This window comes from Nycticebus coucang, chromosome 5, assembly GCF_027406575.1.
Source record: "Nycticebus coucang isolate mNycCou1 chromosome 5, mNycCou1.pri, whole genome shotgun sequence".
In the NCBI taxonomy this organism is placed as follows: Eukaryota; Metazoa; Chordata; class Mammalia; order Primates; family Lorisidae; genus Nycticebus; species Nycticebus coucang.
The window spans coordinates 114,998,806-115,020,290 of record NC_069784.1 but is presented as its reverse complement, the minus strand read 5'-3'; the positions used below and the strand labels follow the sequence as shown (position 1 = coordinate 115,020,290).

General features: G+C 41.4%; 2 protein-coding genes across 2 annotated transcripts in view; one reads left to right on the top strand and one right to left on the bottom strand.

Moving 5' to 3' along the window:
• Window positions 1-21,485, bottom strand: part of ARFGEF3 (ARFGEF family member 3) — a 180,246-nt gene that overhangs the window by 109,507 nt on the left and 49,254 nt on the right. The window lies entirely within an intron of this gene.
• PBOV1 (prostate and breast cancer overexpressed 1) lies at window positions 3,243-13,744 on the top strand. Its single transcript, XM_053592230.1, is given in 3 exon segments — window positions 3,243-3,398; window positions 13,488-13,632; window positions 13,635-13,744. Coding segments are annotated over 3 exon segments (411 nt in total).

Below are 21,485 nucleotides of genomic sequence, written 5' to 3'. Positions count from 1 at the left end.
GTTGGGGTGCGTGGCATACCTTTTGGGTGCAGGACACAACTACAAGATGGATTTTACCTAACAGATTCAAACATTGCGACCTGGTTGTTTGTACCCACGTTAATCTGAAATTAAAAAAAGGAAAAAGAAAAAAAAATGGCTGGTCTCAATGCCTTCGTGTGAATTATCTATGTTGATATTTTAAATAAATGTCATTATCATCATCCCTGTCTTACTGATAAGAAAAGGAACTCGGAATGATTAAATACGTTGCCTAAGGTCACACAGATAAATTGTGAAGCTGAGATTTAAACTCAGATAATCTGACTCTATCTGCTCAATCACCAGGCACCAGAGATGTGACTACCTCTTCCTAGACTCAAATGTGCCTGTAACCATTTCAAGCACCTTCCCAAATCCACGTGGGATTAGACATTCTACTATGGTATTTTCTTCTTCCATCTTGCAGTTTTCCCCAGAATGCTACGCAGGGCTTACTGACTCCCTATGACATATAGACAATGGATTGATGATTTCTACATCTTTAAGGACCATTAAAAATTTCACTTTCCCTTCTCTCCACATCTAACACAAGAGGTGAGTAGGGGAATGAAGGATCAGGGACGGGAGGAGGGGTACAGGGGTTCATGGTATATGGCACACCTCTGGGGGTGGGACGCTATTACAAGAGGGACTTTACCTAACAACTGCAATCAGTGTAACCTAATTCTTTGTACCCTCAATGAATCCCAAACAATAAAAAAGAAAATAAATAAATTTCACTTTCTACTTGTAGAGCCATCAGAGAACAGATCAATAGAAGCCCGTGATATTTTAAGAACTTTCTAATTTTGTATATAAGAGGCCAGACGCTCCCCTTTTCTCTTGGCTTCTGACTTTTCTCGCCGCAGAAAACAGACATGAAAGTGCTGGCGTCCCCTCTCTTGATGTCAAACTCAGCAGCCATTCCCTGCCTGCAGCCTGGCCTGCCAGGGGCAGCCTTCTGAGAATTTTGCTCATCTGCTCAGTTTGTGAGAGCAAACTTGTTACCTAGGGCATTCCTAGGAACAGTTGCTCCTTTGGAGAAAGCAAATATCTATGTAAAGTGGCTAAAAGATATTTTTGCCAATTTCAGTTACAAGGTTAGATATTAATTATGGGTATGCACCTCAGTCTTTTGATTCTTAAGGTGATTGATATACAAGAATCTATTCTGGTGCTGTGGTGGGAAAGGGATTGTGGAAGCAACTGCCTATACTTCGACCTCATAGAAAATGACTTTCTTTTTTGTCTCACGACAATCTTTGCGAGTTGGGATTTGGTAGCCAGGGAATGATAAAAGCTGAGCATGGCAGGTCTCCAGGACCCAGTCTGGACGTGGAGGGAAGCTACACCTTCCCTGCTCTGTAAGTACACAGTGGTGGTCCTCTTCCCCGAAACCCCCAACCCGGGCTTCTCCTCGGCTGGTTCCGCACATGGCCTCTGTGATCAGCTTCTTTCAGGTCTCACCTTTCAGGACTCAATGTCACCCCCTCAGAGAGCCCTTCCCTGACCCTTCTCTAAAATGGTCTCTATGACATCTCCTTGTTTCGCTGACTTTAGAGCATGGAATAGATCTTACACGTTACTTGTTCATTTACTTATTTGTAATTTTCCCATTAGACCGTCATCCACTGGGCCTCTGAAAGGCCCACAGAGCATTCTTATATGATGCTTTCTTCAATTTTTGCTTCATAATATGGCTTCCCTTTCTTGAGGTTTTTTGTTTGTTTTTCTTCCACCGTGTTCCATGGCAGGGGGTGGGAGGGTCCGGGAGAATGGCAGGGGAAGGTGGCGGTGGTAGTCAGTGGAGGTCCCTTGGTCTACCTGGCTCTTGGTTTTTTAAGTATTGACAATAAAGATTGACAACTGGTAATACTCTGCAATATGAAAATAATGACAGCAAATATCTGTCTTCACTGATTAATTATTAATATTACTGATGGGGCTGACGAAGCACTTTCTGCCTTCCATCGCTGTATGCACTGTCACGAGGTGCAGTGGGTAGGTTTAGAAAGAACTGCCCAAAACTCGGTCCAGTTTTCTGTAACAAGAGCTGCTTGTTGGCAACAAAGGCTGGCAGCAGGAGGAGCAGAGCCTATGCGAGGGCACTGGGGTGGCATTACTTACTTGGTAATTGAGATTCTCAGGGGCACTCTGGAAGCTTGGGTTTCAGGGAAGCCCATGGATGCAGAGGGAGGCTTCCCCGTAACAGCCCACAGGAGGCTGAGGATCCCTGTGCCCAGGCTCCCAGCTGATGATGACTGTATTCAAAAGATATTTGTAGAAAGGCTTTTCACTCCTAATGTCTGGCCACCAATATTCAAAAACTCACCGAGCTATTAAAAACCCCTAAAACAACAAAAAATAATGAAAGCAAAGCAAAGCACATTCATGAGACTAGCTCCTTAAGCTCATGCTGTTTGTTGTATAGACAGAACAGCAGATTTTCCTTACAGAGCGGATGGTGGGCTGACATGCCCCCCAGGACTCAAGACGTGTGAAGGGCATGGTGCCTAGCCAGGATGGGAGAGCAGATAAAAATGACTTAGTAGAAATGATAAATGGAGAAACTGTTAATGTTCCCAATGCCTAGCACGCATTAATTCACTGGATTAAAACACAGGCTGGGTGTGAGATACTGAGGGCAACAGCAAATTAACTGTAAGCATCTGACTTCCATGGCATAATAAGAGGGCAAAAAGTTTAGATATTAATATATTCCAAGAACAGTGGTCCCAAGGAAAATAGGAGCACCTAAATATTGAGGGCAATTTTATTAAAAATGTATCTTTCACAGGGTCATTAAAGCATATTGACTAAATCACCACAGAACAGCAGCAACTTGAGAGACAGGTGGCATCTTGCAATCTAGTTTGTGGGCGTTACCGCCACAAAAGAGCTCAGAGGGAACAGGGAAGAGAGGGGCCAAGCCTTCCACGGAAAGGGGAACGTCATCACAATGATCATTACAATAAGAGTCCCACATCATTTTTCAAAAACCACCAATAATTGAATAGCCACTACAGGCAAGAAGTAATCCCTCAATGTAAAGTCTGTACAGAAACTCTGGGTTAAAAGAAGAAAAAGATTAGAATTACACTGGGAAGGGGAAAGTGAAGCTGATTTATTACAAGATTTGTGCGCAGGTGATGAGCATCTAGGAAATGCGGTGACCTTAGGCACAGAAAGGGACAGATGTGGATTAGTAAAAATGATGACGCATGCAAGGTCACAGGCGTGCTCTCCTGACAGGGAACATCCTGGGTGGCTCATCTCCCAAGGGCATCGTGGGGTCACGACTGTGTTTCTCCACTGAACACACCGTGTCCTGCGACTGTGCTCAGAATGCAGCAGGGGCTGTGATGTCAGGGCCACGAGTGTGACTGGGGCATGTGACTCATTGTTTAACTGTGGTGTGACTTTGTCAATGTTTTCCAGCCCCTTATCTTTAAAATTCCTATCCTCCCTCACAAGGATATTTTGAGGAACAAATACATTAATGTTTTAATTTATAGTGCATATGGTGCCTATTCCTCGGCTGGGTTTTCAGAAGTTAAACAGTGTCACTTGTAGCTGATGGTAGCTCTTCCAGTATAAATAATTAGAGTCATTCTAAGTAAAAAGGAGAGAAATCAGATGGTCTACACTGACAAGCAGGACTCTTTTGGAGTTTGCACTCCACTGTGTATCATTGCCCAAGGCCTGGTCTTCCTGACCCAGCTTCACTTTCTTCCTTCTTAGGTCCTTGTTCAATTGAAGTCATCATTCACTAAGGTTCTAATTGCTGTGGGATCACAAATAGCAAGACAGCACAAACTTTGACATCAAAAGAAATCTCCCCATTATGGGAGGAATTAATGCCTGTATAATTGCCCTCAGGGCCAACTGTGACAGCGGTTGGTGCAACTGTGAGGTATAAAATGGTTTTGAAACTTAGACAACGTACTAACTTTGGAAAAGACAGACTTTGTAGAGGAGAAGACATGTGAACACAGCGTTGATACTGGAGAGACAAGGGAAGGAACTACGCACCAAGCAAAGGCAATGTCAAAAGCAAAGTTGCAGAAGTGTGATAGTCGAGGCCAAAGGCGATGCTAAACGGTTGGCTGAAACCTTACTGCAAGTCAATTTAGTGCCCCTGTGTTACGTGTTTTGCAGATTTTATTTTAGGGCTGTGCAGGCCAGTAAATCATGACTAAAACCAGTTGTGTTAGGGCACATTGGAACTCAGAGAGATCAAGCTAACATGTAGACAAAGTTAAAGACAGACCTTAGTCATTCTGTTGTCACTTGGATTGGCTGGGAGGGACACAGGAATTCCCAAAGAAGACGTCAACAGTCGCCTACACTTCAAACCTGGTATAATGCTACCACTGCTCTCCCCACTGTCCCCTGCTATCCAGTCAACATGGCTGAAATCTCTCCATCCCACCATTCCCATATATTGTACAAAACTTTATCTCAGATATTAATAAAGGAACATGCTTTGTAGAACAAAGATGGAACTTATTTAGAATATATAACACAAAACATTGATGCTACAGAGTTGCAGAAAACTCAAGAGCCTTATACCTATAGCATTTATTTGGAGAAGTTTTGATGTACTACTTATATTCTGGGTGTCCCTTCCATGTGCACGCACACGCACACACACACACACACTAGGTCTACCTTTTTTGATGCCCACCATGTGTGAAGCACCTTGCTGGACCCTGGGAAGTATGGTGAGTCCTGGCCCATGCTCCATCCCTCCTATGAACTGCCCACATGAATGGTCAGCCTCATGGGGTTGCTGTGGGACTGTGCATCCATGTGCCTTGTCATTCCTAGATGATGTGTTGACGGTGTAATAAAATGGTCCTGGTGGTACAGAATAAAATGGTTTCAGGAATCCGAATGTCGGATGCAGGTGGTATGATTGGTGAAAGGCAGCTGTTATAACCACGTAAGGTAATACTGGGGTTTTAGATGATCTGGTCAGGGCAATTATTTGGTCCACCCTCATTCAGGATGCCAGCAATCTGGAAGCACCTCACTCTGGACAGGGAGAAAACTGTCTCCACTAACCAGAGAGCCGCTCCCAAAAGACGTGTGGAACATTCTCCCACCTGACATTTCCTTACCTGCCCTGCTGAGAACCTATCCTTTATACTCACCATCACAAACACTAACTTGTGTAGGATTTATGAAATGAAGAGATCATTTGTATTAAAGTTCCAACAGAGTCCTCTGCAGGACCATTTCCCGGGGCTTTAGGAGTGAAAAAATAATTCCCAAAGTTATTAGGCAGCAACTGCCTATCCACATTACGTATACCTGTGTGCTGTATTATTTGGATTTCTATTCATTCTTTCATCAAATACGTATTGAGGTGTTACTGGGGTCAGATCCAGGGCTAAGTGCTGGGCACACAGTAGGGAACAAATAGACAATCGCTGATCTTGCAGAGGTAACATCTGATATAAAGAGAGTCATAAAGTAAGGAATTATAGTAAGCGGTGATGAACATTCTGACTGGGAAAATGTACTGTCCTCTGGGAAGGCATGTGGGGGTCTAATACATAATACACTAGTTGTAACATAATGGAACTCTAAATTTAACATGCTGTACCACATATAATTAATAAGTTAAGCCCAGGGAAGAAGATAAGGATATCATCAAAAAGTAAGCTACTTTGGAGGAGTTGACCTACCGGTAAGGCACATGGAGGAAGTGAAGGCATAGTAAATAAACAAAGAATTCTTTTTTTCCTCTTGCTTATTTTTCTATTAAAATAACATTAATTTATACACAAATGTTTCTTAGGGGTAACTGTGGTTTCATTTTTCAAAATACCAGATGTTATTTATAAGTCACACCAAACAAACAAACAAAAAAACTACCAGAGGTCAAGAACATAGAGCCCAGAGACAGCCTTGGATTTGTCTCTCCTGGTGCATGGAAGAAATCCTTAGTGCCAGCCACATTTCAAAGCCCAGCTCTGGTTCTGGCTGAGAATTTAGTTTTGCTACTTTACACACAGCTCCTTCTGGCCTCTCATGCATATTGGCTTGAAACTTCATAAAATTAAAAATCATTGCATAACTCCTTCTCTTTAGAAACATTTTGTTTCTTTTTTTACTCTATCAAATTGAGTAACAAGAAAGACAAAAATTCAGGGATGCACCCAGGAATACTGAGACACCAAATGCCCCTCTTTGGGGCAGGGCACACTGGATTTCTACATGCACCTCCTTAATGGAGTGTGAATTGCTGAAAGTGTACACAGACCATGCATGAGAAGCAGAGATTCTTTCTCTCACGGTCCAGGCACAAACAACAACATAGGCTCAGTCTTCTGAAGTTAGCAAAATGGCAGAATGTGTATCTTTGGAGTGAAGGAGGCAAGGGGTAACAAAGGGAACTTACAGAATTTTAGAGGATATTTCCTTATTTAAATTTAAAATGTCAATGCTACCTAACAAAAGAGGTGAAGGACCTCTATAAAGAAAATTATGAAATCCTAAGAAAGGAAATAGCAGAGGATATTAACAAATGGAAGAACATACCATGCTCATGGCTGGGAAGAATCAACATTGTTAAAATGTCTATACTTCCCAAAGCAATCTACCTATTCAATGTCATCCCTATTAAGACACCAACATCGGGCAGCACCTGTGGCTCAAAGGGGTAGGGCATCAGCCCCATATGCCCGAGGTGATGGGTTCAAACCCAGCCCTGGCCAAAAAACTGCAAAAAAAAAAAAAAAAAGATACCAACATAGAACTTTCAAGATTTGGAAAAAATGATTCTGCGTCTTGTATGGAACCAGAAAAAAACCCATATAGCTAAGGCAAGTTCTTAGTAATAAAAACAAAGCTGGGCATCACCATACCAGATTTTAGGCTGTACTACAAAGCCATAGTAGTCAAGACAGCATGGTACTGGCCCAAAAATAGAGACATAGACATTTGGAATCAAATAGAAAACCAGGAAATGAAACTTAGCATCTTACAGCCACCTAATCTTCAATAAACCAAACAAGAGCTTACCTTGGGGGAAAGACTCCCTACTCAATGAATGGTGCTTGGAGAACTGGATGTCTACATGTGAAAGACTGAAATAGGACCCATATCTTCTTCACTCACAAAAATTGATTCAAGATGGATAAAGGACTTAAATTTAAGGCATGAAACAATAAAAATCCTCAAAGAAAGCATAGGAAAAACACTGGAAGATATTGGTCTGGGGAAAGACTTTATGAAGAAGACTGCCATGGCAATTGCAACAACAACAAAAATAAGCAAATTGGACTTAACTAAACTGAAAAACTTCTGTACAGCTAAGGAGACAACAACCAAAGCAAATAGACAACCTACACAATGGGAAAGGATATTTGCATATTTTGAATCAGACAAAAGCTTGATAACTAGGATCTATAGAGAACTCAAATTAATCCACATGAAAAAGGCCAACAATCCCATATATCAATGGGCAAGAGACATGAATAGAACCTTCTCTAAAGAAGACAGATGAATGGCTAACAAACATATGGAAAAATGCTCATCATCCCTAATTATTAGAGAAATGCAAATCAAAACCACCTTGAGATACCATCTAACCCCACGAGAATGGCCCACATCACAAACTCTCAAAACTGCAGATGCTGGCGTGGATGTGGAGAGAAGGGAACACTTTTACACTGCTGGTGGGATTGCAAACTAATACAACCTTTTTAGAAGGAAGTATGGAGAACCCTCAAAGAACTCAAGCTAGACCTCCTATTTGATCCTGCAATCCCATTACTGAGCATCTACCCAAAAGGAAAAAAAATCCTTTTATCAGAAGAACACTTGTACTAGACTGTTTACTGCAGCTCAATTTACAATCACCAAAATGTGGAAACAGCCTAAATGCCCACCAACCCAGGAATGGATTAACAAGCTGTGGTATATGTATACCATGGAATACTATTCAGCCATTAAAAAAATTGGAGACTTTACAGCCTTTGTATTAACCTGGATGGAAGTGGAAGACATTATTCTTAGTAAAGCATCACAAGAATGGAGAAGCATGAATCCTATGTACTCAATTTTGATATGAGGACAATTAATGACAATTAATGACATGGTGGGAGTGGGGAAAGGGGAGAGCAGAGAGAGAAAGAAGGAGGGAGGGGTGGGGAAAGGAAGAGCAGAGAGAGGGAAGGAGGGAGAGGGGTGGGGTCTTGGTGTGTGCCACACCTTTTGGGGGCAAGACACAATTGTAAGAGGGACTTTACCTAACAAATGCAATCAGTGTAACCTGGCTTATTGTACCTTCAATGAATCCCCAAAAATAAATAAAATTTTTTTAAACGTCAATGCCAAAATAAGCACATTTTTCTTATTTTGATCTAGGTTTCTCAACCTCAGCACTACTGACATTATGAACCAAATAATTCTTTTTGTGTGGGGGTGTGTGTGTCTGGGACATGGTAGAATATTTCACAGCAACCTTGGCTTCTACCCAGTAGATGGTAGTGAAAACTCTCCCATTCTCCCACAACACACACCAGTTACGACAACCAAAAAGTGTCTCCAGACATTGACAAACTTCCTCTGGAAACAAAACAGCCCCTGAGAACCAGTTTCAGATCATATATACCCCACAAGCCTTGTGGATGTAGATGAGAACCATGATAATACTGCCCTACTCCCCAAAGGGTCATAGCCAGAAGACAGGACTTCTAGAGAGGATCTGGGGGCAGCCGCTCACCCTTCACTTTGTTTCCGAGATTCTGGAAACATCATTTGTAAAAAAATGTATCGAATAATTTCATTTCATAAGATATCTACCACTATTGGCAGGTGATTAGATAAATCACCTTCTGGCTCAACTTGCCCAAATTCTGAGAGATTATTTTATACAACACAAGATTTTGCTAGAGCTCCTGAGTTCCCAGTGTGGAAAACCTTTCAAATTGCTCATTCTTATGTTATTTTCTGGCTCCATTTACTGTCAGTAGACATAAGTTACTAATATTCACTGTCTATGCCCTTAGTACCTAATTCTAGAATTACTGTACCAATGATATTCATAGGAAAAATATATAAATATTTATAAGTAACTTAGCTAATTCACTTGAACAAATAAGCCATTCATATTCCTATTTTCTTTCTTTTTTATTTTTATGTTTTGAGACAGAGTCTCAAGCTGTTGCTCTGGGTAGAGTGATGTGGCGTCCCAGCTCACAGCAATCTCAACCTTTTGGGCTTAAGTGATTCTCTTGCCCCAGCCTCGCAAGTAGCTGGGACTACAGCCACCCACCACAACGCCCAGCTATTTTTTTTTGTTGCAGTTGTCATTGTTTTCGCTGGCCCAGGCCGAGTTCGAACCTGCCAGCCTGGTTGTATGTGGCCAGCACTCTATCCACTGAGCTATGGGTGCCACCTGTATTCCTATTTTCTTCTCCCTTCTAAACTTTCTCCCTTGGCAAACTCTTACAACTGTCATTTCTAACCAGAGGCCTCACAAATCTATTTCTAGAGCCAACATTTTCCTTCAGTTGCAATCTTTAATTTCAGTTTCTAAACATCACAAATGAATATATGCAATTTCATAAAAATCACATCAACTTCACTAAGTCTCTACTATGGTAAGCAGCTAAACATTTCTTGTTAATTGCCCCTGCTGATATCTTCATCAAAAAATAGAATCTATTTCTCCACTCCTTAAATATGGGATACAAACTGACCATTAAGCTGATTGACAATGGGATATTATAAAAACAAACACAAACAAACACAAAAAACATTTGGGGTATGAGTTTCCTAATTCTCCCTGCGACCACCACAGCACATACAACCTGCTAAAAATTAAAAGACTATATAGAGAAATGCACCTGTCTTCCCAGGTGGACCTGATGAAACTATCTTAAGTCAACCCAGCCAGTCCACCAACCAACTGATCAAAGACGTATGAGCAATGCAACTGAGCCCAGCAAAAGAACAGCACAGCTGAGCACAGCCCAAACTGTCTACCATGGTAGACATACGAGGCTCCATATCCTCATTTTGGATAGACAGTCCCAACTATACACAGGGTGGCCATAAAATTCGTGTTACATGCGAACTTTATGGCCACTCTGTATATATTTTTTAAGTATGAACTTGGTTTATTATTTCAAGTGAATTCTAGGAGATTTAGCTGTGTTTATATGACAAGGCAATTTAGTTAGCAGGAGGAGATCTAGTCATTCCAGCTCTTATGAAGAACAAACTGGATTGGTCAGTTATGTTTTGATTATTGTTCAATGACAACATGTTGTAATTAAGATGAGAATAAGAAAAGGAAAAACTGGGGAAAGGTAGAGTTAATACTATAAATATGAAGCTTCAATATGAAGACCAGAAAGTATATGAGGACCTGTACCCAAAAGTTGAGTGGAAAGATCTATTTTTTAATTACATTGTATAAGTAGTTCATTAATAGTTAGAAGTAGAGTCTCCAAATTTCAATGGGATGTAGGATAGATTTTTCTCATAGAAACAAAGATATGAGTTATGGTTAGGTGTGAACTTCAGATGGCTGTTTAATCCAAACATATGTGAAATATTTTATATATGCAAGAAATAACATAGAAAATAATAGAAAAAATAAAATTCTTAATTAAGCTACTATTAAAATTATACTTAAAGGAATATATATAGCCATGTGGAAAGTGTTAAGTGAAAAGCAAGAAATAAAATCCTATAAATATAACTGTAAACACATAGACAGCATTAGAAATGAATATACAAAAATCAGTCACTAGGATGGGATTTACAATTAACTTTTTCTCTTTTAGAATGGCTGTAATAATAAACTACTAATATTTCTTTAAGTTAGTCTTTTAAAATATCAACATTCTTTGAGGTCTGGCAAATGAGCTCAGTATCTCTCTCCTAAGCTCAACCTTTAAGAACCATCACTCAACCAGAAACTCCAGCTTTGAGTCCTACAGTGAGCATGGATTTTCCTTTACCCACCTACTCACTGCCTACACCACTACCAGTCACCAGCTGCTCCTAATTCTCTTTCTGCACATCAGCACAGTGCCCCCAGCCATTTTCTGCACTTGGCCACAATGGTCCCTTCCTCTTGCCACCACCCTGGATTAAGTCCTGGAACCTCTTCCTCAGACTCTTACAGTGAGTCGTTTCACAGTGCTACTGACTTGATTCTGCTGATTGCTGGATTATCCTGCAGTGTCCCTCCCTCCCCTGACCTTCAATGTCTAATACCCAGCCATGGATATATTACTGTCCTGCTCACTCAAACCCTTCAGAATCTTATTCATCCCCACGAAAGAGGCACAGGCTGGCTGATTGGATAAAAAAGCATGAGCCATCCATATGCTGTCTCCAGGAGACACACCTAGCCTTGAAAAACAAATCAAGACTCAAGGTGAAGGGATGGAAAACACTATTTCAAGCAAATGGAAATCAGAAGAAAGAAGGGATTACAATCTTATTCTCAGATAGAAGTGGATTCAAAGCAACTAAAGTTAAGAAAGCAAAGATGATCACTTCATATTGGTTAAAGCAGCAGTTCTCAACCTGTGGCTCATAACCCAGAAGAACTGTATTATAGGGCCATGGCATTAGGAAGGTTGAGAACCACTGGGTTAAAGGAACAATATAACAAGAAAATTTGTCAATTTTAAGTATTTATGCACCTAACTTAAATGCTCTCAGATTTATGAAACAGATCTTGAGGAGTCTGAGCAATATGATATCCTATAACACCACAATAGCCACCTAAATATATCTAGGTGGCTAATTGACATACTATATTAATAACCTCTGACAGAAGTGGACAGATCCTCTAAACAGAAACTAAACAAAGATGCAAAGGGCTTAAATGTGACCCTAGAACAAATGGGATTAATAGACATATACCACACATACTATCCCACAGCAAAAGAATATACATTTTTCTCATCAGCCCATGGCACAAACTCCACAATAGACCACATCCTAGTACACAAATCAAACCTCTACAAAATTAAAGGAATAGAAATTATACCTTGCCTCTTCTCGCACCATAAGACAATGAAGGTGGAACTCATCTCCTACAAAAACGTTCATCCCCACGCAAAGGCATGGAAATTAAGCAACCTTATGCTGAATGATAGTTGGGTTCAGGAAGAGATAAAAGTAGAATCTTCTTCAACCTCCCACACAGGCTCATTGTCCACTATTACTCACTATTCCCAGTTCACACTCCATGCTTTTCCATTTCCAGGACTTTCCTTCTCACCAAGAATGCCCTCTCCCCCAAAATAATTATCTGAATCCCCCCTCATTTCCAAAGTCCAATTCAAGCACCTCCTTGAAAAGGTGCTCTGCCCTGGGGAACGTGGTTTCTTCTTCTGAATGTTCTGCTTAACTCCCCACCTCCCTTGGCTACAACACACACAGCTGCCTTGAATTGTGGCAATTGTGTACCTCTTTGCCTATTTCCTAACGGATTCTAAACTCTTGCTTGTAAATGCTTTGCTTTTAACCCTCCATAGTTTTATACATTGTTGGTAACAAAAATATATTCACTGAATACACCAATGAAAATGAGTCTAAAAAACAAATTAAAAAGTTCAATTAGTTATTTTTTTTCCAGTTTAACCTGTAACAAGCTTATTTTGACTTCATCTCACAGCTTGATTTGTGAGGGACATGCTCCAGTTAACAAGTGTCAGGGACATGCTCCAGTTAACACCCTTACTTCTTCCTTTTCCCCGTCCCTCTCGGACTCTCCCCAGAATGGGAGCCTCATCTTGCATAGTCTCTGCCCACATAGACATGGGGCTTTTGATAATTTTACAGTTGATGCTTATAGACTTGACCAATAAAGCCCTGCAAGACAGAGTTTTTAAAGGACTGGAGCCAACTTGATGCTCCACATGTGAAACATTTAATAATGCTCATCTAGAATATTCAAATATTCCTACCTCCACCTGGTAGAAAGGAACAGAAACTTCAGGCTCAGTTAAATGGTGGGTGTTTTCCTGAGACCGTGGAATCATAGCTAATGGTTAGGACCCTAAATATATCTAGGTGGCTAATTGACATACTATATTAATAATATTTTATAAAATTCTACTTTTAGGCTAGATATTTATAATTCAACAGTAGTAAACAAAAGGTTCATCTCTAGGAATCAGAAATAAATGTGAGGACATATGCTCTTCTTTTCTGTGAGTATAGAAGAAAATTACCCTACTTTATGTTCCAATGGGGGGGGCTATAGATTAAAAAGAGATTAGAAAAAGAAACTCACAACACAATGGTATTCCTAATATTTTGGTTCATAATTTGAGTGATTTCTGAGGTGTTCATTTTATCATTGTGCTACACATACTCTTTTCTAATAACTATAACAAAAATGGAAGCTAACACTGACCCCTGACATGATTGTTCTAAGCACTTTTAAAAATTTTACTAATGTAAGATTTACTGCCACCTAGGAAGTATGCATTAATATTGCTCCTATTTTACAGAGCAGAAAATTGAAGCATAGATAAAGTAACTTCCCACAGCCATTAGCCATTCTAATTCCAGAAAGTGAGCTCTTATCATTCTGCTACCAAATATTTTGAAAAGAAGAAAAAGTAACAAGAAGACAACAGAGTCCACTGATTATTTCATATGACAGTCACACCATGCCATTCTCTCACGCTTGCAGACAAACCTGGCCGTTAAACATTCTTCAATGACTATCTGATTATTGTAAGAGATTTTCATCTCCTTAGGTCTAGAAAGTTGTCTTCTCCACCTATCTAAAACTACATATCCAAAGATCAACTCTTAGCCCTGCTACAAAGCCTTTCCAGAGAAATATAAATAGTTGAATAAACAGTTTTGCTATCAATGACTGCTTGAGACCAGCCAAGTAACTTAGTCACTCCTACTTCAACTTACTTATGAAATATAATGACGCAGGAGGTTGCTTCAATTCTAAAATACAAATCCATGTTATCTTCCTCATTTTTGAACTCACACAGATTATAATCTCAATTTAGTTTCTTTTGGATTCTGTTTATCCTAGTGAGTCACTTAAAAATATCACGTGTTTCCTTCTCCTCCTCATTAATCAATAACTAAATTAATAGGCAATTTGTCCTGTGCCAGATGTTCTACTAGGCATGAGAGGGATAAAAACAATGCTTACAGTATATCATCAGTTTTCACTCCCTAAACTAGTGACATTTTCCAGTCATGCCTGAGTCAAGAGCTGAGGAATAACTAGTTGGAGCGTATAGTATGCACTTTCAAATGTGCCATTGCAGGAAATCCTCTTGGCCTCAGCTAACCTCATACACCTCTGCATGCATTGTCATCCCTTCCCCCTTGTCGGAAGCCATATAAGGTACAGCTCAGCCTTACTTCCTCTTCAAGTAAAAAACAGTTTTACCTTTTCCCAGTAACTTTACCTGGCAACTAGCCAACCAATCACCTTATGCCCCATCTTACTTACTCTAGCCAATTCCCAGTTAACAACTCCTCTGAACCTCCCAACAAGACACACCCACCTTCCCCGTAATGCTTATAACGCACAAGTTTTTTCAATAAAGTTGGAGACTTGATCAGAAAACTGCCTTGTCTCCCTTTCTCGCGCCTCTTGTTTGTTTTTCTCCTTTAGGTGGTTCCTGCTCCCCCATTGCTGTCCCGCGGGTCGGGACATCCTGGCGCCCAACAAGGGGCAATCGGGACCCCCTGGAGGAGAACGCTTGCCTATGGAAGCCCCGGCCGGGCACCCTTCGGAGCTGCAGCGAGGACCCGCATGCACTCCCCATTCAGATCGCCTCGGTTCACCCGCCGTGAGACGGATCAGAAGAGAAGGTAGGCAAACGATAACTTACAAGATTTCAAACATTTCACCCCTTTGTCTTGGCTGTTATTATTGGCTCTCCCGGATCTAATCCACTTATCAACACTCACATCACCAAAGCGGGGAAGGACGAGAGGTACCCGTTTCGGCAGTGAGAACTCCAAAACACTTGGACTAGTTTTTCTGCCTAACACTCTCTAACAAACTCTGAGCTCGCTACGTCTTACACGGTTATCCACCTCAAGGGCACTCCCAGGGACGCTGCCTCCCAAAGGCTATGCCTGAGGGCGGTAGGCAGCTGTCCTGCCTGAGAGGGTCCGAGCAGGCGGATTATACCTGCCGACCTATGACACGTGAGCAGAGATCGTAAGGCACAGAGAGAGTGGTCACAGAGAAACTTAAGTTCCGAGTCGACTGGAGACTTGCGTGAACCGAGATCCTGAGAGAGCCATCCAGCCAACATAATGGGGAATTCGCTTAGTACACATGAAATGTTCCTTGACAGTTTCAAGGGATCACTCAGAGTGCGAGGAGTAAGGGTTAAAAGAAAGAACCTTAAAGAATTTTTTAATTTTATTCATGAAACCTGCCCCTAGTTCCCTTTAGAGGGAACAATCAGCCAAAAACGCTGGGAACGAGTAGGAGATGCCTTGCAGGACTTTTACCACACCTTTGGTCCTGACAAAGTCCCAGTTACAGCCTTTTCCTACTGGAATTTAATTCATGACATGTTAAAAGTTCATTCACTAGATCCTGACATTCGAGATGTCATCAAAGTAGGAGAAGAAGTCCTTAAAGAGGCTTCTCGCCCTCCTTCCCCCTGCCCCTCTGTCACGGTAGAAATTCCTGACAACCCCCCAGTTTCCCCTAAACCCCCGAACAGCCCCAACAACGCTCTTAAAACTCCAAAAACTATATGGGGCACCTTGTGACTGTAAGGGAGGAACAACTACAATAATACCCACCTCCCATACTAGCCAAGTTGATTGCGGCGGCAAAACCGCCTATTTAACTTTCACATCACAGGTAGGAGAAGGACATAAACAAAACTGGCAGTGTGTTAATGCACCCAAAATAATACTCCCAGTTCAAAACAAACCAGGACCTTGTCCCACGGAGTGCGAAATAACCAATCAAATGCACTCTATGTACTACAATAGTGTCCAACAGTGCACCCACACAAACGGCAACACATATCTAACAGCCATTTTACAAAGAACTTATTCTGGCTCCTTTGGAGGTGAGCTTGATTCTACTCACAACCTGGGACACTCCAAATATGCCCAAGCCTCCTGCTTAGGCACTATTGGCAAAAATGTTTGCTGGCCACTAAAACCACCAATTCACACATCTGATGGTGGTGGGCCATCAGATAGGGTAAGAGAAGATGCGGTCTAAAAACAAATTGAAAAAATAATTAGAGAAAAATATACTCCCCTACAATACCACCCCTTAGCTTTACCTAAATCTCGAGACATAGATCTCGACATCCAAACCTCTGATATTTTAGAAGCCACTTTCAAAGCTTTAAATAATTCCAACCCAACCCTCGCGGAAAACTGCTGGCTATGTCTAACTCTTGGCACACCTATGCCCCTAGCCCTACTGACAAACACCTCCACTTCACATCTAAACAACTCACATCTAAACTGTAGTGACAGTCTACCTTTTAGAGTCCAACCTATAGAATTTACACAAACCCCTTGTATATACAAACCTCCCCAGAACAATGATTATGATGTAGACTTAGGAAGCATCACCTTCACTAACCACTCCTCCATTTCTAACAACACCTCACACTGGTGCCCCCCTCCTGGACATGTTTTTGTATGCGGAGGAAATTTGGCCTACACGGCCCTACCAGGTAACTGGACAGGCTATTGCGTAACCGCCCAACTACTCCCTGATATCTCTATTATACTAGGAGATCAACCTGTTCCTCTCCCCAGTCTTGATTATATAGCTGGACATCCATGCTCTAAAAGAGCTATTCAACTTATCCCACTAATAGCAGGACTAGGCATCACTACAGCAGTAGCCACAGGAGTTACTGGAACAGGAATATCTATACATTCCTACCACAAACTGTCTCGTCAACTAATAGAGGATGTCTCAGCTCTTTCTGAAACAATTCACGATCTTCAAGATCAAATAGACTCCCTAGCAGAAGTAGTCCTACGAAACCGTAGAGGCTTAGATCTCCTCACGGCAGAGCAGGGAAGTATCTGTTTGGCTTTACAGGAAAAATGCTGTTTCTACGCCAACAAGTCAGGCATTGTTCGAGACAAGATAAAAAACCTGCAAGACCAGCTCGAAGAAAGAAGAAAGGAACTTCGTGATAACCCCCTTTGGTCAGGACTCAATGGACTTCTTCCTTATCTCCTCCCACTCCTAGGCCCCCTTTTAGGTCTTCTATTAATCCTTTCCCTCCGCCCCTGGCTATTCAAAAAGGTCATCACTTTCATTAAACAACAAATAGACTCTGCCCTAGCAAAACCAATTCAAATTCACTACCATCGCCTGGCTCTGTCTGACCAAGAAACCAACTCTCATGGCTTCCCCTCATAATGAGGGCAGTGTATAGATCAGAGGTACACTTACCCATTCCTAATAAAAGGAAAAAAGGGTATGGGCACCGAGTTGAGTGCACAGCAAGGTATTGCAAGAGAAGGTCCCACAATCCTTCGGCCTCCCGATCCCAAGGAGAAGTCAAATGAAGGATCAGACCCCCTCTGATTTTTCTCTGAGAGCAAACCTGGCTTGCATAGAGGTTGGTATCAAAAATTTCGCTTACCTCTCCTCTCCAAAAGATACCGCAAATAACAAATGTGGATCTGGGAAATCCACGAGAGGAGCCAGGTCACTACTCCCTCTCTCGGTTAATGCCCACCTCCTTAAAACAAAAAGGGAGGAGTTGTCGGAAGCCATATAAGGTACAGCTCGGCCTTACTTCCTCTTCAAGTAAAAAACAGTTTTACCTTTTCCCGGTAACTTTACCTGGCAACTAGCCAACCAATCACCTTATGCCCCATCTTACTTACTCTAGCCAATTCCCAGTTAACAACTCCTCTGAACCTCCCAACAAGACACACCCACCTTCCCCGTAATGCTTATAAGGCACAAGTTTTTTCAATAAAGTTGGAGACTTGATCAGAAAACTGTCTTGTCTCCCTTTCTTGTGCCCCTTGTTTGTTTTTCTCCTTTAGGTGGTTCCTGCTCCCCTGTTGCTGTCCTGCGGGTCGGGACACCCCTAAGAAAAACTCAGTAAGGAAAGAGCAGGAGGTGGCAGAGTGAATGATGTGTCAGATGCCTCTGTGGGAGAAGGCAAGCCAGACTGTGATTCTCACATGGTAAGGGACCTGGCAGACTGCCACTTACTGCCCTGCACTGTCCACTCCTTTTGCAAGAACAGAACTCTGGGCCGGGCACAATGGCTCATGCCTATAATCCTAGAATTCTGGGAGGACACGGCAGGTGGATCACTTGAGGTCGGGGGTTCAAGACCAGCTTGAGCAAGAGCAAGACTCCATTCCTACTAAAAATAGCCCGGTGTTGTGGTGGGTGCCTATAATCAGTCCCAGCTACTTGGAGGCTGAGGCAAGAAGACTGCTCCAGCCCAAGAGTTTGAGGTTGCTGTGAGCCATGATGCCACAGCACTCTACCCAAGTTGACAGGGTGAGACTCTGTCTCAAAAAAACATAAAATAAAATTTAAAAAAGAACAGAACTCTGGACACAGGGCTGCCCACGATGAAGACTATCCTTCCCACAGTACAGTGTTGCCACGTGACCGTGTTCTGGCCACAGGGATGAGAACAGAGACATCCTCCCTCCCCTTCTCCTGCTCGGTGGCTGAAGTGAGGATGTGCTGTCTGGGAATAGGAAGTCTGTGGACTTCAAGGTAGACAAACGAGATCTGAGACATGAGGATCTTGGGTGATGTGGTGCAGCTGATACTGTCCTAAGTTTATGTGAAAGAAAATTAAAATTTGGCCTCATTCCATCATAGCACATACGTACCGATGGACAAGTTCCAATTTAGTGTTGAGTACATGTAGTGTTTTTCCTTTCTTGCTATACTTCACTTACAAGAATGATCTCCAACTCCATCCAGGTTGGTACATAAGATACGAGTTCACCATTTTTCTTATGGCTGAATAGTACTGCATGGTGTACATAGACCACATTTTACTAATCTATTCTTATAAATTCATACTTAACTGATACAATGAACATTTTTGGGTGAAGGGCACACTTAAAACTTGGGCTTAAAATGTACAAAAGCAAATTATGTAACCAAAACATGTGTAGCCTTGTAATATTCTGAAATAAAACATAAACTAAAAAATAAATGTAAAAAACAAATAGAATCACAGATCAGTATAAAAACAATTCTGCATTATGTCGACTAAAAAGCATCCTAATACTGTAATCCTTTTGGTTTTCTTTTTTGAGACATAGTCTCACTCTGTTGCCCAGGCTTGAGTGTTGTGATATCAATCTGGCTCACAGCAACCTCAAACTCCTGGGTTCAAGTGATCCTCCTGCTTCAGCCTCCCAAGTAGCTGGGTCTACAGCTGCGTGCCATAAAACATAGCTAATGTTTATATTTTTAGTAAAGACAGGATCTTGCTCTTGCTCAGGCTGGTCTTAAACTCCTGAACTCAAGGATCCTCCCATCTGGGCCTCCCAGAGTACCAGGGTTACAGGTGTGAGCCACTGCGCTCAGCCTGCATTCCTTTCTTGCTTCTCTCTAACCCCATCCCTCCTTGCCTATCTGATTCCTATTAGTTCTTTTCCTTTAAAGCCCACTTGTTCAGCATAGCCTCTGTCTTCCTTTTTACCTTCCCTCTCTCAAGTTCTATTATAGATACTCTCATAGCTCTCTAGATCACAGTTATTACATTTATCACAATTTATGTGTAAAGTGGTTTCCCCTTATCCATGGAGGGTACATTCCAAGACCCCAGTGGATGCCTGAAACCACAGAAAGCAATGAATCTTATATCTCCCAAATTTTTCCCTAAACATATATACCTATGTGTCTTAGTCCATTTCATATTGCTATAAAGGGTTACCTGAGACTGGGCAACTTATAAAGAAAAGATACTTATTTAGCTCAAGATTCTGATGGTTGGAAAAATTCAGGATTGGTGTCTACACCTGGTGAGGCCCCCAGACTACTTCCATTCATGGTAGAAGGTGAAGGGGGGGCTGACGTGTGCAGAGATCACACTGCCAGAGAGGAGGAAGGCTGGGGGGTGGTCCAGGCTCTTTTTAACAACCAGCTCTAGAGGGAACTAAGAGAGCAAGAACTCACCCTTAAGGGAGAACATTAATCTATTCCTAACGGATCTGCCCCATGACCCAAACACCTCCTATTAGGCCCCACCTCCAAAACTGGAGATCAAATGTCAACATGAAATTTGGAGGAAACGTATATCCAAACCACAGCACTATGATAAAGCTTAATTTATCAATTAGTCACAGTAACAGACTAGAATTATGAACTAAAACAATTATAACAATATAGTAATAACAAAATGTGATCTCTCTAAATATCTTATTGCATGTAATATGTTTGGACCTTGGTTGACCACATGTAATTAAAACTGTGGAAAGTCAAACAGTGGATAAAGGTGAAGGCTAGAGTATTTATGTATGCCATTGATTATTGTCTGTATCATTAGCCTCCAAACAAAAGTGTGCTTTCATTTGGTTTTATTTTCTCCATCGCAGGCTATTCTGTGCCCAGCACACAGAAAACAGTCAAATATTTGCTGAGTAGATGACTGAAAAAAATCAGAGGATCTTCCTACTCCACTTGGAACTCTAGAACACCCTCAGTAAGTCCTAACAGCCTCTGCATTTGTGCTTGCTTAAATAAGATCATGGGGGATAAGTGTTAAAACAGTGGAATGGTTCTCAAATATATTCAAACAGCATTGCACTTGGAGATGGTGGTGCTTTAAAAGAAAAAAAAGAAGAAGAAGAAATTAATAGGTAAAATGAAAACCTCTTCATCTCCAAAAACAATACCTAAACTATTCAAAGGAGAATCACGTCTCTAAATTTTCAATGTTTGTTCTTTACTTTTTCATGTTTTTATCATCTAAGGCAATGATACCAAAGGGTCAAGAAACATGGCAGGAAGGTAATTATATGGACATCTATGCAAAGCAGAAAAAGATTATCTTCACTTCCTTGGCCTGAGCACCTGAGAGAGGAAGGGCTACTTGAGAACCATTTACTTAGGTGAACCACATCTCTGAGGTCCTTCCTTTCATTAACTGGGCAAACAACATGTTTGTAAGTTTGCTAGATCAGTCTCCACAACAATGTTTGGGAGTTAAATATTTTTCATCAAACATTGGATTTTTCCTTAATGTAGTGAATGCTACAAATCTTCTAAAGTGTCTCAGTGGCTTCAGGCTAAGGAGAGATTTTTCTCTGTCACGTGAAACAAGACAAATGAGCCACTTTGCCCTCAAACTTTACTAATGATCATTCCCTCAATAAGGCACTATGGAAGAACAAATGCCCAGACTTAAAAGTAGCCATTCGGATAAATTTCCAAAATATGAGGTTCTGCCCTTAAAATATTACTGAGAGAGGATTTAAACATGATCTATTGA